The 25,520-nt window shown below is 41.1% G+C and overlaps 1 protein-coding gene across 2 annotated transcripts in view; it reads right to left on the reverse strand.

The window, feature by feature from the left end:
- The window catches only part of LOC131032470 (phosphoglucan phosphatase LSF1, chloroplastic), a 185,850-nt gene that overhangs the window by 8,569 nt on the left and 151,761 nt on the right, over nt 1–25,520 (reverse strand). The window contains exon 9 of one of the 2 annotated variants that reach the window (XM_057963445.1): nt 4,035–4,185. The exons of the other annotated variant lie outside the window; for it this stretch is intronic. Within the exon in view, the coding sequence (XP_057819428.1) occupies nt 4,035–4,185 (151 nt within the window). The remainder of the gene's footprint in view (nt 1–4,034; nt 4,186–25,520) is intronic. 2 annotated transcript variants of the gene reach the window in all.

Here is a 25,520-nt window from a genome sequence, read left to right on the forward strand (position 1 = left end):
GTTTGATGTCTAGTAATGTGTTGTTTGTTGTCGGGTAATTAAGCAATAAGACATTTAATGTAATTAGAGTTAATGACGGCAGTTAACCCATCGGTTGTCGACAGTTGACACCGGGTAACTGACCGGTCACCTTTATATATTAGCGAGTCCTTGGTCATGGGGACGGAGTTAGTATGGTCATTGTCATTGTACTGACATTATTATGAATCAATGAAGATCTGAGTTTCTTTATATTCTGTCATGTCTATTATTTCTGCAATGCATTGAATTACACTTTAGTGGCAAAACATTGTTTTACATAGACAAATAATGTTGAGATTGAGAGATTCTATTGAGACCACCTTGCCTGTCACTTAGAATCAAAATAGCAATAAAGTCATCTCCTAGAACCATAATGTTCAAAAGATCCAGAATCTCAAAAATATTGTCTTAAACCAACCTTTGTTGAGGGAAGGAAATGGCCTATATATGTTAAATAGGATAAAGCTAAAATTAGAGGACAAACAAGAGGCCTAGTGCAATCACCAATTTGAACCTTGGCTAGTTGGAGTCAAGTTGACAGATTTATAATACCACAAAATACCCAAACCCTTAAGTGCCAGAGGCTGAGGTGAAAATCCCTTTCCATTTAGACCATTTCTATAATTTTGGTTTCTTGCAAAAGAATGATGTTAGGTTTTTGCAAATCTAATTGATGCTTAAGCATCTTTGTCAAAGGAATTTAAGCCTTTGACATTCCAAAAAAGGAAATTCATGGCACCTATGAGGGGCCCTTCCCCACTCACTTTGTGTTTTTCTTTTCAAAACTAAGAATTGACTAGGATGTTACTTTTATTTCCTCTCTAGTAACATCTGTTTTTTTCCTACATCTCCTTGTGAGAGGGCCACAATTGACCTTGATTTTTTCTATTTGCTGTTGTGAGATATTGTAGATGACATTGGAGATTAAATCATCCTTACCTTCCTTGATTTCTAATAGTTTCTCCATTCTCTAGGATTTCAAGAATGAGCAATCTCACAATCAAAGGAGAAGTATTGGGGAGACAACTTGTTCGGCCTTAGATGATAGGTGGGGAGAGGAGAAGGCTCATTCACCCTTGAGGGATTTGCCACTGAAGAAGGACCAAACTAGGGTCAGTAATTCCCAAGGGTTTAGATTTTTCAATTTATGGTTAGTTCACAATTTGAAAAAAATGCTCCCTAGACGTGTAGAGTCCACAAAAAGAAGAAAGGAATTTGATTCCCACACTTTGACACTAGATCTACATCCCATAGATTAAGAAGATTTTCTTTGATAAGGGTTTAGTAGGGTCCTTGAGTATGCAAACCCTAGAGTAGACTCTTAAATCCCCACACAACATATCTTCATTGCACTTTAAAAATTTACCCAAGGAGGAGCCAATCTACTTAAGAATGAAGGGTTCCCAATATTCCTCTGGTAAATTGTACCTCAAGAATGTGGAAGCTCATAGGATCAAATTTTTGAGTACCATTTCATAATGAAAAGGCTAACTCCCTCCATAAACCACGAACCCCCGTCCAAAATTTGATCTTGTTCCATGGTTCAGAATTTTGTAGAAATGTTATTTTGACAAAAGAGCCCCAAGAGGATAATATCCATGTTTCTATTCTACGGTCTACCTTGGTCGGTCTAAGTGTTGAAAAATTTCCTAATTGCAGCTTTGCTGCCAATTCTACCAATATTTGCTCCAAAAAAAGGGGGAGACTGATAGAGATTTTGCTAATATTTTGATTGTTGTTCTTCTCTCTAGGGGGAGGACTTGACCCAACATCCCCTAACCCATCAATCCTCGATCTCTCATCCCCCACTTTAGGAAGCTAGAAGCAAGGCAAGTAATTCAACTTGTAACCTCAGAGCAATCGAGCCTTGCCAAGCATTATCATCTTAAGGAATGCAACCACGAAAAGAAGCCATAGGTTGAAGATGAACCTTATCCTTGTGCATAAAATTGGCATAAATTTTGCTTGCCCTACCTCTAACATAGGAGCTTGAAGGAGTGTGCTTGTGATCATAGAATGGACTATGACCTCTCTAGACAAGCACATGTATTACCTGTGACATGATCCAAAATCCTTCTCAAACTTTCTATTGCCCCTCCTATGCTAGTAATCTACCCCATGGTTTCAGCCAAACCAATACCCATTTTTGTTGCTTTCAGGATCATTCTTTGAACATCATTTCTCTAATGCTCCACAACTCTTTTGAAAATCAGCTTGGGATTTTGTTGGGTGTTGCTCAATTCATGCCATCAATCCCCAATATATTATTTATTCTTTTACTCTTATTTCAAAAAAATAGTATTAAATACTTAAAATAGAAATTGGTCCCAAGGGCCCAATTAAAATGCTACAAAAAAAAGGGTGCTTGGCTTCATTGGGATACATGTTTTATTATTATTTTTGCCATAAAAAAATTTAAAATTTGAGCTTTGTGTTTAAGTTTGCTTCCGAGGCAAAACCCATGGTTGATTTGACAATTTGGAGGAAAAAAATCCTCTACAATTTCACTATTAGGTTTGGGGACAAAAACCCTCATCTCCAACATTGGCTATTCCCTTTGAGAGTTGCATTTGTACTGATTTGGAGCATTTGCAGATTTGTGGTTCATGATTTGGAGGATTTCACTGCATATGTCAGAATTATAAGGTTTTCACAGTGAGTTTTAGCAAAACTTGTTGCCGAGCTTTTCTATTAGTGATTTCTTGCTAGATCTTGAATGCGACTCCTTGGGAGAAGTTGCCATCATTTTTCCACACTATTTTGAGGGTTGTGGACATATTTTGTTGCTGCTATAGTGTCACTACAATGAAATTAACATTTTTGGCCAAGTTTAAGTTCACATGTTACTTCTATAGTGTCATTACAATGAAACCAACATTTTGGGGGAATAAATCATCCTTAGTGCAGCAACCAGCATATAAAACCATAAACTTGAGTATACCAACATCGAGGAGGGGAATTCATCATCATATGTTGCATATTGCATAGATCTATCACTCTGGAGGGTTTCTGGAGAGGGTTTGTCGTCATTTGTTGTCACAACAACATTTCCAGCCACATTCTTTGGCAACACCATTTCTTGGGAGGGCAGATCTGCCCAAACTATTGCTGTTTTTATTGATTTCTAGGCTATATTTGAGTGTACCAGCATTGGAGGAGGTTACAACAGCACTTTGGGTAAGCAGCATCAGCATCTTTCATTGTTTGCAGACATTTTTTCTATTGTTATCAGCATTTTGGAAGGCCTAAGACTGCTGTGCAACATCTAATTGACTATTCCTAGCTGCCATGTCACCTCCCTAGGTCATTTGCCTCACCATTGTTGCTGCAATTGTGGTTCCGCAGTCAGATCCAGCTACCAAACTTGCCTAATAGTCACCAAAAAAGGGCTCCTGTACATTCATCATTTCCATTAAAATGCAATTATTATATGTTTGAAAAATTTTCATATCAGTCAATGCAAGTTGCTCCAGCACTTAGCAAATCTAATAAAGGCACTTTGAAATTGATTAATTGGTGTTTAATTCAAATCCATGCAAGTTTAATACCCCTTAGGATTCCATATTTGTATGTTTGTTGGCATTTGAAGATTCACTTCATTTACTTGAAGTTATATCAACATTAACATTGGTTGTATGTGAGCATTGTTTACTCACATTTGGGTGTAAGTGCATATAAAAGGGTTTTAAGTTGGCTGTCCATTTATAGACCTTAACCAACATTTTCATTTGGGTTATGTATCATCTATAAGTGAATTGCTAGTTTGGGGTGGAGTTGAAGTTGTTTTCCAGCCATACAGGGTTTTGATAACAAGTTTCTAGTGGTCAGTCTCATTTTGTTTGTTGTTTCAGTTCATGGTTTTTTACATTAGAAATCATTAGATTATATAATAATCAGAAAATATACAAAATTTCTCATTTGGTACATTATAGAAACTCTAAGAATTTTGAGATTCAAATTGAAGATTTTTCTTATAAATATGGTGAAATTGTGATATTGGCAAAATAACCTACCTTCAGATTTTGACGAGTGGGAGATTCAAACCTTGCACTAGCAACATCACCAATCCAGATGACATTATTCACATTGCCCCACTGGTCAGTTTCACTGGGCAAGGTAGTTGAATGTCTCCATTGGCCACCAACAATAAACTTGTAATTATACCTACATATTAGGAGAATTTGAAACCATTAACATTTCATATTAAAGACTACAAGTAAACAAAGTACGATAGTTTTTGAGAACCTCCAATGCTTTAAAAAAAAGAGTGTGGGTATTCCCATCCGATCTTTGTTCAAACTTCATATATTATTAGAAACAGAAAAAACTATATTAACGTTTATGAATAACAAAACTAGGTAAATGGGATGTCAAAGTATAGTAACTTACAATAGCTAATCAAGAGTGTTAAAATCACCTCCCAACAACCAAAGAACAATAAAATACAACAGTAAAACAAAATCAAGATCTAGGAAGCAAAAGAACCTGGAATAAAGGGTTAAACCATGAATAAATCAGTACATACAAAAGTTTGTGTTACATAGCAATCCAATACGAATATTACTTGTTAAGTCAACAGGGTTAACATTCCATAATGTGTTTGGAAAAAGAAAGAAATCTCTTCTATATAGAGAACTTAGAATGTTAAAATATGACCCAATAACTGTGAGAAGCATAGTTTTAAGACTCGTGGACTCGCCACGGACTCGCGAATCCATGGGAGCCACGAGTCGACTCGCCAAGGACTCGCGAGTCCATCTGAAAGACTCACGAGTCTTTTGCAAGGACTCGTGCTAGTCTTTTGCACGGACTCGCGAGTCTTTCAGATGGACTCGCGCGAACCAGAAAAAACGTCATGCAAGCCATAAAAGTGAGTTTTTTTTAATTTTTTTGCCTTCATTTGGCATAGCTGAGGGAGTGAAATACCTCTTGAAGGGTTGTTTTTCACAGTGTTCCACGGGGATGCGTCCCCCCCCCCTTTTTGGCCGCGTCTCAGAGACTTTTTTGGGGGTTAAGGGGTAAGCCTAATTGGACGTGGATCAATAGAAAAATAACACCAACTTGACCGTTGACCCCAACTTGGGGGCACTGCCCCCAAACCCCTGTCGAAAAATATATTGGGAAACTGTGCTGATGGAAGTAGGGAAAATTTAACCTCCAAGTCTGATTAGGCTCCATATAACAACATAATTAGCATTGAAGAAATCTTGGTATTTAGATTTAGTATTTCAAATTTCCTATAGTTTCATTTGAAATGCAATTCTTATACTATTATACTGTCATACATCTTTTCAAAACTAGTTTTTCAAGTACTATATGTATATGTATAACTATATCAGCACCACAACCCCGCCGCCGTCCCCCCCGCTGTCCCCAAACTTAGGCCCTTGGTCCCCCCATCCCCCTGTCCCCAACGTCGGTGGAACACTGGACTTTTTCATTAGTTTGTAGTCTTCTCTTTAGTTTGTTCATTGTTGTTTTTCACATTTGGAGTTGGACATATCATTATATGTAATTTTGTAACATTTATAAACTTATGCTGCTATTATACATTTTAGAGTTGAAACTATGAGTATGAATGATGAAATTTCAAATATTGCGCGTTTGTAGATCATATCACATGTGTAATGTTTCAATTATGGCTCTTATGTTCTCTAAATGCATTAATTTCTTTATGTTTTTTTGTAAAACTACGGTTTTTTTTTTGCCGAGTCCTTGTCGAGTCTTTCGCGAGTCTTTCACGAGTTCGAGTCTGAGTCCAAATTTTTGGTTTGCCGAGTCCGTGGCGAGTCCGAGTTTTAAAACTTTGGTGAGAAGGCTTCTCTTTGTTCGTTGTAATTAGGGCCAGCGGATTCCTATTGCCTTAGGCAACATTGGAATCCGCCACCCTTTATATAGGGCTAGGCCCATCTCCACTCGGCACTTAAGGTTGCTCGCCACACACTAATATAAAACGCCTCCTTGTTAGGGCCGACCCCATTAAGGCAAATTAATGGAAAGCAATAAAATAGTTTAAAGGTTAAAGGAGGCCAACATGATTAGGGATCCATTTGTCACCTATAAATGCATCACCTTCCTCTCATTTATATTAATCAAGTTTCATGCAAGTAAAACAATCCTTGGTGAAGAGCGAACTTCCATAGAGGCAGCGAACTTTATCAAAGTCTTTTATAGAGGCAGCGAACTTCCATATAGAGGCAGCGAACTTCATAAGGATTGCAACCAGCAAATAGCGAACCTCACATGTTGTAGCAGATCCAAATAGGAGGGTGCGAACTTGATCCAACAGCAGCTGATCTTACCTTGAAGCCAGCGAACTCTCTTAGAGACAGCAGATCATCATACAAAATTGAAGGCTCCAATAAAAGGGCTGTAATCATATAAGGACTATAACCTAATTATTCCTCCCACATGGTGACTGTAAAAGCAGATAAGTGTATAACTTCCTATTGAATTCTAAATCATAAATCAGATCTGAGGATCCTTTGGCTGGGTTTTTCCTCCTAGGAGGTTTTCCCAGGGTAACTGTGCATTGTCTTTAGTTTTTCATTTCCTTTATTATGCCTAAAGTCTGAAAACTAATTAGTTAATTAATCTAAATCTAATTTTCTGAGTTTTATGCAATCTGAAAGTACTAAAAATTAACACTCTTCCCTCTTATGTATGTCCTAATTCTTAGGTCTCATTGTGATACATTAACTGCTTAAATTTCATTTTAATGTCTTTCTTGGGTATTAATTTTCAGATTGTAAACTAAAATCGTTTTAGAACTTTATTTACAATTTTTGGGACTTATAAACCATGTTTAATGAGATTTAAGCACCGTAAACTCCATAACTTGAGAAAACACAATAGAATTAGGTACTATAGACTCTTCGAATCTAAGATGATCTACATTTCTGGCTTCTTGAGGGGCTGGATTTCAGCTGCCAAATTGTGCAGTCTTTGTTGGCTTTTTTTTCTTCTACTTGTGTAAATCTTCTTCTTGTTGTGCTCCTTGTAGTCATCAATTTGAAGGAAGCATCTGTCCATAGAAACTACAGACATGCACTTGTCCAAGATATTTCTTTTGTGTTGGACAAGTGCATGTCTGTAGTTGCAAAGGAGTTAGAGGAGAGTGATGGCAATGAAGAGGATGAGCCCCGTCTTTGTCTGGCTCCCCTTGGTACAAATAGCAGCATGTGTTGGGGAGTTTCGAGCGGGTGGAAGCATTTCATTGGTGTTTGGCATGGCGGATGGGGAGAGGCGTGGTTCTCATGCTTTCCTTCCCTCTACTCTTTCCTTTTCTCTTGTCTGTTGGTCTTGTGGGAGGTGTGCAAGGGCTTGATGAAGTATGGGAGCCGGGGTCTGTGCCATTGCGTCAGTGAAGGATGTATGAGGGTTTGGCTTTCGAGCAAGGAAGATGTTGGTAGTGTTGCAGATGAGGTGGATGCAGGGGGATCTGTGGTTGAGATGGGCTTGGCCTGCTTGCCCGTTTTTCCCTCTGGTCCCCTGTTTGGGGGTGGTTACTCCCATTTCTTTCTTGTTTGTGGTTATGCCATGTTCGAGGTTTGGCTATCCTCTTTCTGCTATCTCTGGCCCTACTTGTTGGTATTTTTCAACATTGTCTGCTAGAGGGATTTTTATGGGGTTTCTCTATGGTGAGGTTTCCCTTTGACCCCAGTATGTGTTAAGTTTGGTGATCAGATTAAATAGATAGAATTTACACAATTACACACGAATTACCCTGGGAAAACCTTCCTCTTGAAGGCGAAAAATCCAGCAATGAGGTATGTCTTTATTATCGCAACTAAGTCAAGTGACTTTACAAAGAATTGCTTCACACTTGAAGCTATATATATATACACCCAAGACTGCTGTATGCAATCCAAACTACTATAGAAATGAGAACTGTAGTAAGATGATCAGTTCTTCCCGATCTAACTTCTATATCAATTGATCCGTTTTGAAAATGAGAGCATACACAACTGAAGAATGAAGACGCCCTGCTGAAGAAGAACACGAACTGCTGATGATGAATTCAAATTACCCAAGGAGAAATACGGATTTGCTGAATGATGATGTTATTCGATCTGCTTGTGTTTGAATGATTCGATGCCTTTTAGAGGGAGAGACAAATCATATATACCCGATCATATGTCCCTTCAACCAGCACGACTTTCTCCAAGAGTCGGCCATAATATTAAACATCACGTCTCTTCATAGAGAGCGATTATAATCCAATCAACACGTCTATTGAGCATAATTATGAATTGGTTATGTTAACACGTCTTATGTTAGAACCGATTCACAACATAATCGGTTTATTACAAATACATCTTAATTATTATTCCATAACAAGGTTGATTCAACATGAATATAAACAAATTGGTGTAACTAAATTGTCTAAGGCTGATTAGGGCAATTAGGTAATTTAGTTGTCTAAGTCGGCTCAGAAGAATACCGACTGACGCTATTACATCAACAGTATGTGTTCCCTATTGATTTTATTACAATACTAGGATCACAAGAAGATGACCATGCACAATAATCATAGGGTGTGCTTGTTTAACCATGGGCAATGATTCAAATCATTGTTGCCCTCCCTACCATAGAAGATATACTGCTATCGTCTCCCCCGAAATACGTCTTAATTATTATTCCATAACAAGGTCGATTCAACATGAATATAAACAAATTGGTGTAACTAAATTGTCTAAGGCTGATTAGGGCAATTAGGTAATTTAGTTGTCTAAGTCGGCTCAGAAGAATACCGACCGACGCTATTACATCAACAGTACGTGTTCCCTATTGATTTTATTACAATACTAGGATCACAAGAAGGTGACCATGCACAATAATCATAGGGTGTGCTTGTTTAACCACGGGCAATGATTCAGATCATTGTTGCCCTCCCTACCATAGATGATATATTGCTATCGTCTCCCTCGAGCACGAAATTATGTGTCTAATATATATATTTCAAATACGAACAACAAGATGCTTTTACAATGATCAAGTACAAAGGCCAAAGTGAATCGCTTCACTCCTTGAAGTTATATGCTCAGATCGATTTACAATGTACAACTGTATATGCAGTCTGTACTGCATTAATGTCTCCAACCTATGAAGAATGTGTTTGATCAGCCAAGTAATGTATTCGCTCTCCAAAGGAATGATTTTGCTGAAGATGATTGAATTCGATCTACAATATATATGAAGGTCGATCTTCTATTTGTATGTGCTTCATTGAAGATACCGATCACAGAATGAGAATGTGTGCCTGAAGATGAGATCAATTTCTTTGCACAAAATTGTTCATGAACTGGTTAGATGATAATCCTATCTGCTGATAGTCTGATCTGCATATGATAACAATGTTCGATCTTTATGGGGAAAGCATGATCTGTTGTATATTAATCGATGCATGGAGGAGAGGGATAACCGATCCATATATACCCATGAGTGGGTGTCTTCAAACAGCATGTCTCCTTGTCAAGAGTCGGCTCTACATCAACCAATATGTCTTTCTTCAAGGGTGACGGGTAAGACACTAATCAGTTTGGTTCATAACAATCATTATATTGCACATCCTAATTAATCGCTTAATGGTTATTATAATGACCATATAAAATGTGTAAGGCTGATAGGCCATTCACACAAATTCATGTGCTACGTCGGCCTGAAGGATTCGACCGTAGCTATTACATTAACACTCCCTCTTAGCTAGGGAGGAATCCTTCTCGATATCTGAACCATATAAAATGTGTAAGGCTGATAGGCCATTCACACAAGTTCATGTGCTACGTCGGCCTGAAGGATCCGACCGTAGCTATTACATTAACACTCCCTCTTAGCTAGGGAGGAATCCTTCTCGATATAAAAAATGTATAAGGCTGATTGGCCATTCACACAAATTCATGTGCTACGTCGGCCTGAAGGATCCGACCGTAGCTATTGCATTAACACTCTCTCTTAGATAGGGAGGAATCCTTCTCGATATCTGAGTCACAAAGTGACATCCACCATGGCTACTTCTGGAGGGTGGATCCATCATGGCTACACCCATGGATGAATAAAGAATAGATATCACCTCACCGTGATATCAACCATCATGGCTTATCCATGGATATCACCTCACATGATATCCACCATTTATGGCTTATCCATAGATATCACCTCACATGATATCCACCATAGATGTAATGTCCCCATTTTAGCAGACTTGGATTTTGTGAGATTAGCCTATTATCCTGACCCTCGTAGGCTAATGTGTTGGATAGAGGGTCTTTTGAGGATTGGTATCATCTCCAATGTTCAGAGTGCTTCAGTTTGGTCTTCGTTTGGCATTATTCGGACATCATTTGCTCTACTTCCTATTTTTAGTAAGTCTTGGGATGTTAGAGATGGACCCCTGCTATTTTTAGTAAAGGGGGTATGGTCATATGCAGTCTCCTCATGTTAGCTCCCAGTTCAGACGATGTTTGAAAATACAAAGTATTCATGGAGATATTAATGTTTAATTAGCTCAATTAAACATTAATTATTTGGAGATTATATTATTAAGTTATAAAATGACTTTATATTATAAAGCACTTAAATGAGGGTCTATTTATCATGATAAGGGGGCCAAGTTTATTAATAATTTATGAGCACATAACCCAAGGTTTAATTACATTATTGATGCCAATGAAATATTATAACATTTTAATGTTAATTAAGAGCTTTTTGAAGAAGTTCAAACTTCTTGAGGAAATATAAGTGTGCAAAAGGAATCGAACTTCATGATGTGATTGGAGTTTTTGATTGAAGTTTCTTTGGAGCATTGAAGTGTAGAATACCAAGGGTTTCTGTAGGATTCAAGGCTTGTCGGCATTGGAGAGCGTGGCTTCTTCATTGTAACAGCATATAGAGGGTGTGCAATATCATCTGATTATGCTTGTGAGAGTTGGCTTCATTCAGAAGTCAATATTGAGCTGATTGGAGGGTTTATTTCAGAGTTTGTTTGCAAATTGAAAGAGACTACAGTGCCATGAACAGTGCGCTACAGTGTCGTGAACAGTGTGCATGAACAATGCGCTACAGTAGTTCGAGTTCTATAGAAGGGGATTTAGAAAGGTGAACAGCTATATATATTTGACAAGGGCTTTGCGTATGAGGAGAATAAAACCAATATATCAAGGCAGCCATTGAAATTCCAGCCTACAAACCCAAAGAAGACAAATAAAGAATTCACTACAGCGGCTTCAAACATTGTATGCCAAGTGTTTGACAATATTCCTTGGGGTTCAAATAAGCGAAACAGGGTCGGATTAGCCAAGGGATATTACAGTGGTATTAGAGCGGTTTCTTGCCAACTTGTTGGGTAGGTTGATTCAGCTAGTTAATCATGGTTACTTCAAGTACCCAGAATCAGTGGGTCCAGAATATGAAGCAAGTGTATTCCTCATTGGAAAAGTTAAAACAAAACCAGAAGAAGCTGGATGAATTGATTTCACACCCTGCAAAACTTGATAGAATTGCTCGGTATATGACATCTATTTTTAAGGATAAAAAGGTGAAACTTGAAGAGAATGTGGTGATTATTGGCACTCAAGAAGTTGTTATCAGTCATGATAACAAGTCTGATTTTCATGACAGCAGCCTTACACTTGAGCGTAATGATGATTTGAAAGTCATGGAAAGTTCAAAAAGTGTTGTGGGAGTGACCTTGAGTATTGGCACTCGTGATACAAGTGTCAAGAATGAGGATTGCATGGGAATTTTGGCTCATAAGAGTTCTGATCTACATGACAGCAGTGATGAAATTTTGCATCAGCATGAGAGAGCAGTGACTACACATGTGCAAGATGCTTCTATTAAGTTGCCGCATGAAGGTACTCGAGATTTGGGTACTAATGGGGTAATGTGTGATGTGGATTCATGTCATTTAGAGTCTGATTTTTCAGATCAGACCTTAGAAAACAAGTTTGAAGATTCATGCTTTGGCATAGGATCCCAGAATCATGAGTTGGATGGCCATGTAGTTACATTGGAAGTGGAAGTGTGTGAAGATATTGTCATAACAACAACTTCTACCTTGCCAGTTGAGCCATCCTATGGGGTACATAGCAGCAGTACCTTAGATATTGATGTGTGCACAATTGATTGCACACATGATGTTGTTGATCACGAGGTGAGTGATGTTGATTCGGTTTCATACAATAGTGCAGATTTGGGTGGAAAGAATGAGTCACAGGGGTATCATCATCTGGCTGGGCAGTTGAAGGTTAATGATGATATGATTGCTACAACTTTGGAGCATTTTGATGTCGCTAGACAAATGTTGGCGACCTTTGGTTGGAGTACTCCTGAGACGTATGAGCACGGTGATAGTAGCCTTTCCCTAGCAGAGTTCCATGCACTCCGAGCAGCTATTGGGATAATGAAACAGAATTACTTGTAGTTACTTGCTGATAGGGATTATCTTCTCGAGTGGGATTGCACTTGCTACGATGCACTAAAGGGAAAGGAGGAGGAGGTTGATGAGCTCACCCATGAGCTTGAGGTGACTATGGACTCGTTGGAGAGTGCTCAGTCAGCCCTTCGTGAGTCACAGTCACAGGTTGAGGAACTTACCGTGGCATTGAGTTTAGCACAGTCTTCACCATCTGTGGATACAGTTGAGTTTCCTATAGCATCACTTGGTGATGAGTTTACACCCACGGGTTGTAGTGATGGGTATGTTGAGGATGCAGTTACATCCGTCACTGATGCAGGTATAGGTGACTTAGCTGGGATGAGTATTTGGGTTGAGAGTAGCAGAGAACCACTTGTTGCATCAGGTTCTCCCGAGGTTAGTGCTATAACAAATGATACAGGTCAGATTGTTGATAGCTCTTGTGTGGCAGTGGTGGACTCTCCAGAGAGTTGTGTGTTAGTATGCGATGTTACTCCATCCACTTCATATGGAACTCGCAAAGTGTCATCTAGTTGGGAGTATGGCTCTCATGTAGATTTGTTTCCCTCTCCTGGAAGCAAATCTGTTACTTCATCCCATGCAGCTGATTTTGGACGCCAGCTTGTTGTTTCTTAGAGTCAGAGTGATCAGCTGCAGGTCTTAGAGGATAAGGTTGACTCGGCCTTATATTGTTTTTATTGCACAGATTCATTTGTTGAGTACCTTCTTGAGAGTCCTGAGTTTCGAGAGGGTCCGTTTGGAGCCACCAAGGATACTCTCATCCGAGGTTCTCTCGCCATCAGGAGTGGTGTGGGAGTAATTATTGATACTCTGACTACAATGCTTCCTAATAGAGATTTTGTGATTGGGTTTGTAGAGAGGGTTACCAGAGCCCCTACCCAATCAATTGTTCGGGGTCAGAGATTGGAGCCATCTCATGATTCCAGTATTGTTAGAGATGAGCCCTTGACCGAGGTTGGAACGTTTTATCGCAACTACAAAGTGAGGAGTGCTCATCACTTTTCTTTTGATCCACACGTGGAGGACTTGATGATGCATCGATGTGGATTGGCTTAAGGATTATACCATCCATTGTGGGATGGAGAGTTACCATTTTCAGTAGATGGAACTAGCAGTTGCAAGTACCCGACTCAGTTTATTGTTGGTGGCTACTTGCTCGAGCAGTGTTCAATTTCCCATCATGTTGATGTGTATCCGGTGGAGATTGTTACTCCTATGACACAGAGGCTATCTTTGGATACATGGCTTTAGAGAGACTATGGTGACAATGGGCATGATGGTTTAGTTGGATATCACATCCATGAGGGTTTAGCAGAGGTTGTGGAGAGATGTTGCGTAGCAGATGTTTCCAGGTACTCCTATCTTCACAGTACAGATGGATGTGTGTATAGATTGCACTGGGATCCAGGTGATGATAGAGTTAGTGTTGCAGTTTGGATAGGTCTCATGGGTTGGCTTCACCACATCTTGCATGGTGAAGTGGCGATCAGTGTTGAGCAGCGAAAGTCTAAGGGAGGTTTACATGGCAGATTTCTACCCTGGATTTGGAATCCAGGTATACTATGTGGGACACTAGCAAGTATGTTGAGGGATCCTTTGTGTGCATCCACGTTCCGGTTAATGTTCCCTAGTAGGTTTCATTGCATGTACATGGTGTGCATCGTTGGTAGTCCCATTTCAGGTTCTCATTTACATGATTTGTCTCAGATGCATAGTTCAGTTGCGCATGTGTTAGATGATATGTTTGGCAACTTATCTTGCATAGTTTTGGGAAGCAAACATTGTCAGTTTTCAGAGTTGCTTCCACTTGATGTTCATGTTCTTGTAACACCTGCTGTTGAGGTTGATTTAGTTTGGCAGGTCTTGTTAGTTGTGCCCTTGGTGTGGGCATTACAGGAGTTGGTTGGTAATACCAGGGACATTACACAGGTCTTCATTTGGGATCCAGGTGGAGGAGTTTCTTTGCAGTCGATATTGCTTGGGGACAAGCAATTTCAGGAGGGGCGGACTGTAATGTCCCCATTTTAGCAGACTTGGATTTTGTGAGATTAGCCTATTATCCTGACCCTCGTAGGCTAATGTGTTGGATAGAGGGTCTTTTGAGGATTGGTATCATCTCCAGTGTTCCGAGTGCTTCAGTTTGGTCTTCGTTTGGCATCATTCGGACATCATTTGCTCTACTTCCTATTTTTAGTAAGTCTTGGGATGTTAGAGATGGACCTCTGCTATTTTTAGTAAAGGGGGTATGGTCATATGCAGTCTCCTCATGTTAGCTCCCAGTTCAGACGATGTTTGAAAATACAAAGTATTCATGGAGATATTAATGTTTAATTGGCTCAATTAAACATTAATTATTTGGAGATTATATTATTAAGTTATAAAATGACTTTATATTATAAAGCACTTAAATGAGGGTCTATTTATCATGATAAGGGGGCCAAGTTTATTAATAATTTATGAGCACATAACCCAAGGTTTAATTACATTATTGATGCCAATGAAATATTATAACATTTTAATGTTAACTAAGAGCTTTTTGAAGAAGTTCAAACTTCTTGAGGAAATATAAATGTGCAAAAGGAATCGAACTTCATGATGTGATTGGAGTTTTTGATTGAAGTTTCTCTGGAGCATTGAAGTGTAGAATACCAAGGGTTTCTGCAGGATTCAAGACTTGTTGGCATTGGAGAGCGTGGCTTCTTCATTGTAACAGCATATAGAGGGTGTGCAATATCATCTGATTATGCTTGTGAGAGTTGGCTTCATTCAGAAGTCAATATTGAGCTGATTGGAGGGTTTATTTCAGAGTTTGTTTGCAAATTGAAAGAGACTACAGTGCGCTACAGTGCCGTGAACAGTGCGATGAATAGTGCGCTACAGTGCGCATGAACAGTGCGCTACAGTAGTTCGAGTTCTATAGAAGGGGATTTAGAAAGGTGAACAGCTATATATATTTGACAAGGGCTTTGCGTATGAGGAGAATCAAACCAATATATCAAGGCAGCCATTGAAATTCTAGCCTACAAACCCAAAGAAGACAAATAAAGAATTCACTACAGCGGCTTCAAACATTGTATGCCAAGTGTTTGACAATATTCCTTGGGGTTCAAATAAGCGAAACAGGGTCAGATTAGCCAAGGGATATTACAGCATTTTAATGTTAATTAAGAGCTTGGGTTATGAGCTCATAAATTATTAATAAACTTGGCCCCCTTATCATGATAAATAGACCCTCATTTAAGTGCTTTATAATATAAAGTCATTTTATAACTTAATAATATAATCTCCAAATAATTAATGTTTAATTGAGCCAATTAAACGTTAATATCTCCATGAATACTTTGTATTTTCAAACATCGTCTGAACTGGGAGCTAACATGAGGAGACTGCATATGACCATACCCCCTTTACTAAAAATAGCAGGGGTCCATCTCTAACATCCCAAGACTTACTAAAAATAGGAAGTAGAGCAAATGATGTCCGAATGATGCCAAACGAAGACCAAACTGAAGCACTCTGAACACTGGAGATGATACCAATCCTCAAAAGATCCTCTATCCAACACATTAGCCTACGAGGGTCAGGATAATAGGCTAATCTCACAAAATCCAAGTCTGCTAAAATGGGGACATTACAATAGAGATCTCCTCAAGTAATATCCACCATTATGGCTTATCCATAGATATCACTTCACATGATATCCACCATTATGGCATATCCATAGACATCACCTCAAGAGATATCAATCATTATGGGATATCCATAGATATCACGTCACATGATATCCACCATAATGATATATGCAACCATTATTGTGAGATCGTCACCTTACAATAATGGTGAGATGTACAAGTGTTCATCATTATGAGATAGTCACCTCACAATGATACTCACTATGGCTCATCGAGCAGGTGAACACACAAGTACAAGAAAATCATCATGGACTCTCACGTGATGTTGTCATGGAGTCACACACATGACATCCACCATGAACCATATCAGAGGGTGGAAAAAAAAGGGCTTACACCTCAAGTCTCTCTCTCAAGAAATCCATTAATCAAGAGTTTACACTTTAAACATCTTTTGAAAATAAGAATACATTAGTATATATATAAACAAATATAAACAAATCAATGAAGCAGAGACTCAATCTCAGCTAGGGCTTCATTCTCCACCATACCAAGCTTACCTCAAAAGTACACAAACTTTATTCTGGAGAGAGGCTTGGTGAGAATGTCTACCATTTTCTCATCAGTACTAATGTATCTTAATTGAATAGCATTCCTTTCCACCACGTCTCTAGCATAGTGATACTTGATCTCCACATGCTTCGTTTTGTCATGAAACACAAGATTGATAGAAAGCTTCACACAACTTTGGTTATCACAATGAATAATTGCAGGCTCCAATGATCGTACAAACAATCCTGCAAGGAGCTTGTAATGTCCCATGTTTAATCATAATCAATCTTATTTCAATATGACTTCGATTAGTTAAAATAAGAAACTGGCTCAACAAAAATAATCATATGTGTGTCGTTCCATATTCTATTGATTTGATTGATTGATAAGTAAATTGTTCATTAATTAATTTAAGATGATTAACTTCAAGAATTATGACCTTTAACCCTTGCATTACTCCAGTCTAAGAGGAAGAGAATGACTATGTTGTCAAGAGCTTTTATACCAATTTCAGTAGGCTTCCCTCAAAGTTTACAAATCCAAGCCCTTACCCCATTTTGGACCCTGTCCTCAAGGTTCTCGGGTCGCTGATCCCCACCCTCTCTTGGGAAACAACTTATTGACTGGATTTAGACTGCCCCTCTTGGAAACAAGCCCATCACCTCTCCTTAGTTACTGGTAGTAATGGAAGGAATATTTTAAAGTAAAGCCACTCTTATACTGATTTTGCAATCTAATATTTTTATTTGTCTGATCAAACATTATATCTATATATATATATACATAAATAAATGAATCAAATGATATTACCTATTTTAAATTATTAACACTACCATTGCCTAAACACTAATTATTAGTCTATCTAGAGGTTGTAAAGGCAGACAGATCTGACATGTGTTAGATCTGGTCTGCCACTATATATTATATTAAATATGACTCTCATACATATTGCAGTCTATAAATATTTAATAATATTTATATTAATATTACTATTAAATTCTGCATAAAAACAATGTCAGGCTTCATATATTAAGCATACGTAATAAGCACATCCCCATGCATACCACCCAAACAATGATGTTACTGCCTGTAACTTTATAACAATTCTGATCTCATCTGATCACTGGCTGCCAGATAATATAGATTCCTGCAGACTTGGCCATTCCTTCCTTTTGAAAATGCTTATCGTTCTTCCTCCCTATTTTCAACTTTTTCATTCTATCTTATATCTACATCTTTCTAATGGAGAGACATGTATCTTCGAGGATGATTATAACTCTTCTTTCCTTAATCGCACCCTTTGGTATATTTCCTATTTGTTTATATTAACATATTGATCATTGTCTAAAATGATTTCTTGTAATATATGGTCATCATAAACATAGAGTATACTCAGCGCTAGTATGAATCCTTCTTTAGAGTCGGGACCTTTAGAGGATCGGGGCCCATTACTAATTCCAGATGATAATTTCAATCATTAATAAATATTAATCAATTAATAATAATTCCTGGTAATAATAAATAAATGAATATTAATTAAGTAATAATAATATTAAATAAATATTAATCAATTAATAATAGTTTCAGATATTAATGAATATTAATTAATTAATAATAATATTAAATAAATATTAATCAATTAATAATAGTTTCAGATATTAACGAATATTAATTAATTAATAATAATATTAAATAAACATTCTTTAATTAATAATTTAATTGTTACATTTGGGTTATATTCATTGATAAGCTAAAAAATACGATGATCAAGGATGGGGCATGACAGAGCTTTTGAAGCCACACTGCTTCATGAGCTGCCACACATGCTGCAACCCAATGAATCTATCTTGGTTCACAAATGATCTGACTGAGAGTGCTCACTGCAAAGCAAATATGTGGTCTGGTGTTGACCAAATACATTGATGATCTAATCAACTGACAATACATAGAGGGATCTACCAGATCTGAATTGGAAGCTGACTCGCTCAACTTCTCCAGAATTATTTCCATTAGCGTAGACATGGACTTACAGTCTATCATGCCAAATCTCTTCAGGATGTCTATAGTGTACTTCCCGTGACTCAAGAAGATCTCATGCGGTCTTTGCCAAACTTCCAATCTTAGGAAGTAGTGCATAACTTCCTCAAACATTGAATGATGAGCTTCTCTGCCCCAATGAGAAATAATTCATCAACATAAGGGACAAAAATGAATGCCTCACCATCAACAACCTTTGTGTAAAGGTTGGAGTCTGCATCACTCTTGGTGAATCCCAAGCTCACCAAGTATCCATCTATCCAGGAATATCACAACCTAGGTGACAACATAAAACCTTCCAGCCTACACACATGGGACTCTATCCATGAATCATAGAGTTCTCTGACTACTGATCACTAGAGAAACCATCTCGACATGGTCCACTCCCTCTGAACAAATATGATCAAAATCCTCGGAAGTCAAATTGAAGCAAATCCTCTAGCTGCTCCCTCTGTCACAGAAGCATACCCTTCGAAGTCCACTCCCTCTTACTAGGAGAACCCTCTTGTCTTGACTTTGCTTTGTAATCCTCGATGCTGCCATTGTTAGCTGCAATATTGTACGCAAATAAAACTAGTTAATTAAGTTGTAATTGTCTTTGTTAGTTTGGAAGCCGAGGGATGGTAGTTACAGTGCAACGGTTGGCACTCGCACCCCCTCGGCATCTTTATATACTTCCGAATGTAACTTGTGACACGATTATGAATGAAATAACATCTCTTATATTTTATTTGATATCTATGGCATTATTATTCTGCATTACGTGTTGTATCTGTATGCTTTAAGCTATTCACCCGAGAGGGTAAACATTTGGCGCCGTTGCCTAGACATACTCGGGAAAGGAAGGAGCGAATGGCGCATGGACACGATGGGCCTACCCGTTGGTGAGATAAACCTAGAGGCCGACGACGCGCAAACGGAGCTCTACCACGGAGAAGACATTGCAACGAGGGAGTTCTCAATCCTCCTTCAGGGGGCCATCGAGACCTACGTTCGAAGGGAGGCCACGGAGGCTGAAATCCCAACAAGTGTCGTGTGGACTGCACTGGAAGTTAGCCCCACAGTAAATCAGTTGATGAACCACCTCCCCTGGTTGCTTGCATAGGCATCACTGGCACAACGAACTCACCTGGAGGAGATTGCCCAGGAAGAGCGATGCCAACAAATCCTCCAACAATACGAAGAAAAGAGCCGTCGGGAAGAGGAGCGTGATGGCACGAGGCCAAGAGGAAATTGAACCCTAAATCCCAGAGGGATAAAAGAACATTCTATATTTGAATAAAGGTGTCATAATATTGACACAAGTTGTATCGGATGAGATGAATTAATAAAGGAGTGTTCTGTTTTTATGTGTTGTTATTTATGGAAATGTATAGGAATTAATGCCCAACGTATTAAACAAAGATAGAAATAAGAAAGCACAAACGGAGGAGTGGGAGGCTGCACAGAGGGCCTTGATTCTGGAACAACAAGTAGAACGTAGACGGAGGCTGAGGCAACTTGCCGAAGGACGACCTGCCGAAGGGTGGCCCGAAGGGAACCAAGGAGGTGTCACGGAGGGGGTAGAAGCCGAGGGAAATTTCTACGCGTCGCCAGAACACCGTAGGGTGAGAAGCCATGAAGAGTTTTTGGAGGAAACAAGGTTACGGAGGAATCTAGTCAAAGAGACCCGGGATCAGTTTAGGAACTTATCCCTTACGCCGCGAAGTGAGGACCACCGAAGGGAGCCAGTAGCAGGCGCAGGTGAGAACAGAGGGGAGGACAACCGTACGACCACAGGGGCCAAGGAGCCGCAAACACATGGCAGACAAAACACCGTACCCCCAGTCACTCAAGCAGGAAACACCATCGGCGCCGGAGGGAGTGGCGTGGGTGCATGACAGACATAGCCATAGCCACCTCCAAGGACACGACCCCCATCAATGGCCAGTAAACAGAAGCTGCCGAAGTTCAACGGCGACGGGAAGGAAGATCTCGTCCGCCATTGCCGCACTTGCGAAACCATATGGTCAGCGAACGGTGTTATCGACCAAGACGAATGGGTAACACAATTTCCAGCAACCTTAAGGGGAGTGGCCATCGACTGGTACTCAGATATTGATAAGGCCAAAGTCGGCACATGGCCTGACCTGAAGAAGGAGTTCGGGATAGAGTTCCACCTCCTCAGAGGAGACAATGAAATAGTAGCCGAAATCTATGGCACAAAGCAGAACAAGAACGAGATTGTCCGAGCCTATAGTCAACGGCTCAAGGAACTGTTGGGGAAAATGGAGAGTCAACCAGCGGATGGGTTGGAAAAGAGATAGTTCGTGGAGGGACTGAAACACTCCCTCCGAAAGAAGATGAAAATCATTCCACCAACTTCGTACGAAGACACATATAATAGAGTGATGGATCTCGAGAGCGAGACCAAGACATCCAAGAAAAAAAAGAAGGATAGCTCTTCCGAGGGAAGCAGCAGCGATGGCGAGGCGGGCAAAAAGGTGCAAGCGCTCCAGAAAGACATGGAGCGAATGAGGAGAGAATTTAAAACAATGAGAAGCACGGGTCGGACCGAAGGCGACGTATGGTGCACGGAGTGCAAAGAGGAAGGACATACGAAGGGTACTTGCCCGAAGAAGGCCTTTTGTGAGATTTGCCAAGTGATGGGACACGCCATTAAGGAGTGCCCATACAACATGAAGACCCGAAGTATGCAAATGAACCAAGTGTTGTTCACTGAGCAGGCCACAACATCCGCACCAGCGGGTACAGCCCAGCAAACCAACACAACGGCATCATCTGGAGGTTACTGGGACAACAAACGCGGCGGCGGAAGGAATAACAACAATAACAATAACAGAAGCCGTATCCAGTGTGACGCTAAGGGCCGACCAATGATCCAGTGTAGGCCCTGTAATCAGTGGGAGCACTTCGCCCGTGATTGCACGAAGGAAGCCACCCCTCAGCACCTCTGCCGATGGTGTGGGCCAGGCGACCATGAGGATGCAAATTGCCCTAAGCCAAGGGTTAATCTCCTCAACATTGAGAAGACTGGTGAGAAAGAAGTACTGGCGATCACCCGTGCTTAGACGAAAAAGGCCACTTATCTCGATCCCCGTACGGAGAAGGAGAGATTACGGGAGGCAAAAGCCAATATTGAACGTGAGATGATGGCCGAATGATGGAACAACGAGGTGGTGAGTACATCACGCCGTACGAAATCTGAAAATAACATCATTGGGCAAGTACTGCAGATGGAAGTGCCTATAAGGGTAAGGGAACACCTAGAAACAATGCCACAGTTGAGAACCACCATTTTTAGTTCCATACAAACCACTGCGCAGGCACCTTTGCGTGCCACACGGGCAGAAGTTCCAGTCAACCCCTCGGCTGACCCAATGTTGTTGGCCTTAAATAGTGGCCGGCATCCTGCTGTAGTAGAGATGGGAATTCTTGGGGCTATCCTCAAAGACACCATCGTGGACGGAGGTTCGGGGGTGAATGTACTGCCAGAGGATACGTGGAAGAAGCTCGGGAAGCCAACACTATGGCCACCCACATTCAACTTGGTAGGTGCAGACCAACACGGCATCAAGCCACTCGGCACCCTGATGGCCCAGCCGGTCATCATCGGTACGCAACCCTTCATACTAGATTTTGTGGTAATCCCACTCAAGAAGAAGGGGTACGATTAGGCAGAGGGTGGTTGGTTACAGCAAAGGTAAACCACGACTGGAAAAAGAACACCCTTTCTATGGAGAAAGAGGGGCGGAAGTACACCATTGATCTGAGGACCTAGGTTGTCGGCGAGGAACTGGCGTCATCTGAATCGGATTCGGAGGATTCAAATAGATGGGAGTGGGACTCCTATGAAGGTAAAGACGAGAGGGAACCAAACGAGGAAGGAGTGCTGGAACTTGGCGGATGTTCAGAAGACGACACTTCCTCATTGAATGGACTCTTCCACTGGCAAATGGAAGACTATGAAGTGTTTCATCCGGCTTGTCACATGCTACAAATTGAGGACGAGCCAGGCGAGGAGTTGTTTCCGCCAGAATACACGGAGTACAAGGAGGGAGACGCCAAAGTAAATGATGTCTCGGCATACGAATTTTCGAAAGATAGGCTAATGCGGTACGAAGACCCCACTGTGAAGGAGACAAACCTGGGAGACTGCCAATCCCCGAAATATCTAGGTAGGCGACGATTGGAGCCCAGTGCTGAAGGCTGTAGCATTCAAAATCTTCCTGGAATACAAGGACGTATTCGCATGGTCCTACAAGGATCTGAAGGGGGTTCCACCAGAAATGTGTGTCCACCGGATACCATTGGTCCCAGGAGCTCAACCGGTACGGAAGAGGCCATACCGAATGAACAAAAACTATGTTGCCAAGGTGAACGAGGAAATCGAACGGATGCTGGAGGCCGACATCATATTTCGGGTGGCGACACGTCAGTGGGTCTCGCCAATTGTGATTTCACTAAAGGAGGAGGCCAACGAGATCCGCATCTGCGTGGATTTTCGGTGCCTCAACGCAGTCACCATCAAGGACCCGTTTCCCATACCCTTCACAGACAGTATCCTCGAGGAGGTGGCTGGTCATGAAAAGTACTCATTTCTCGACGGCTTCTCAAGGTACAACCAGATTTCGATAGCTGAGGAGGACAAGCTGAAGACCACCTTTGTGGTGGAAGATGGAGTCTATGCGTACAACCGGATGCCTTTCGGGTTGTGCAATGCTCCTACAACCTTCCAGAGGATAGTTCTTCACATCTTTGATAAGATGTCGGTGGGGAATTTTAAAGCCTTTTTGGATGACTAGTCGATTTTCAGTAGCGAAGACACTCACTTGGTGGCGCTGAGAGAGTGCATGGAGCGATGCCGAAGGGCCAGGCTCGCCTTAAATCCACGGAAATGCCGGTTTATGGTACCATAGGGGAAGTTGCAGGGCCATATCGTTTGTAAAGCTGGACTGAAAACTAACCCAGATAAGGTACAAGTAATTGTGGAAATGGAGTCGCCCATTGATGTGACAGGAGTCAAGTCCTTTTTGGGACACATTGGATACTACTGGAAGTTCATCAAGAACTTTGCCCAACTTTCATTTCCACTCGACAAACTAACTCGAAAGGGCGAACCATACATATGGGAATCGGCACAAAGGGAAGCATTCCAGGAACTCAAGATGAGACTGGTGGCAGCACCCATTCTGGCCTATCCAAACTGGGACCGAGAATTCCACGTACACGTGGATGCCTCGAACTATGCCATTGGTGCTACGCTAGCGCAGGAAGGGGCACATTGGTTGGATCACCCCATCTATTTTGCGAGTAGGTTGATGTCGAAAGCCGAGAGGAACTACAGTACCACCGAGAGGGAGGCCCTTGGGATGGTCTATGCCGTACAAAAATTTCGACACTACCTGCTAGCAACACCCTTCACCTTCTATGTGGATCATCAGGCCTTGATGTACCTGGTAAACAAACCCATCATCCAAGGCAGGATAAGCAGATGGCTACTACTACTTCAGGACTTTACGTTCACAATAATTGTACGGCCAGGCAAAAGCCATGTCATTGCTGACCAATTGTCCCGGATCAAGTCCAGAGAGCCGCCAGAAGGGGTAAATGACGACTTCCCAGACGCCCACCTATTCAAGATCGTAGTACTACCACCATGGTATACTGCCATCAGGGAATATCTCTCCACCTCCATATTCCCCCAAGGCATGTCGTCGGGAGAGCGAAGAAAGCTTGTGTTGAGAAGCCGCACATTCCAGCTGATTAATGGTTTATTGTATAAAATGGGGCTCGACGAGGTGTTACGCCGGTGTGTGATGGAGGAAGAGGTGCCAAGCATCTTGAGGGAAGCAGATGAGGGGCCCGCAGGAGGCCATATGGGACCGGACACTACGGCAAGGAAGGTGTTGCTAGCAGGCCTCTGGTGGCCCACATTGTATAATGATGCGAGAGAATGGGTAGTAGGTTGTGATACCTGCCAGAGAGCGGGGAGGCCGCTGAAAAGGGATTTCATGCCCCTCAACCCTTCGCATGCTCAAGAACTATTCGAGCATTGGGGGCTGGATTTTATCGAGCCGCTCAAGGTGAGCCACGCTAGGAGGTGTCGCTACATTGTGGTAGCCACTGAATATTTAACCAAGTGGGTTGAAGCGTGGGCCCTACCTGACAACTTGGCCTTAAGTACAACAAGATTCATCTACGAGCAAATTATTACACGATATGGGATCCCTATGCAGTTGACAAGCGACAGGGGTGGACATTTTGTGAATCATGTTATTAAACTCCTTACTACGGAATTCAAGATTTTCCATTCATTGTCTAGCCCCTATTACCCGCGAGCCAATGGGCAGGCCGAGGCTACCAACAAGATTCTCTTGGGCGTGATTTACAAGTCGTGCGGTGTCGAGGGAGAAGACTAGGAAGAAAAATTGCCTTCCGTCTTGTGGGCCTACCGCACAACCTACAAGATGACCACCGGCCAGACTCCGTTCCAACTCATGTACGGGCAGGAAGCTGTGGTGCCAGCGGAATTCATGGTGCCAAGCCTTTGCATTGCAGTGGAGAACAGACTCGGGGATATGGAGAGCCTAAGGGAGAGATTGTATGCCTTAAGCAAGCTGGACAAAAAAAGAATGATGGCACAATGGGCTACAGAGGTAGCCCAACAAAGATGGAAGGTCTGGCACGACAAGCATCTTCGGCGAATGAAGTTTACTCTGGGGCAATTAGTGTTGAAATTCAATGGGAGGAACGAAATCAAACCAAGAAAATTTAAAGTGCGATGGCTAGGCCCCTTCAAGGTACGTGAGGTCAATGCCAACGAGGCGATTAAGTTGTGG

Source organism: Cryptomeria japonica, chromosome 3, assembly GCF_030272615.1.
Source record: "Cryptomeria japonica chromosome 3, Sugi_1.0, whole genome shotgun sequence".
In the NCBI taxonomy this organism is placed as follows: Eukaryota; Viridiplantae; Streptophyta; class Pinopsida; order Cupressales; family Cupressaceae; genus Cryptomeria; species Cryptomeria japonica.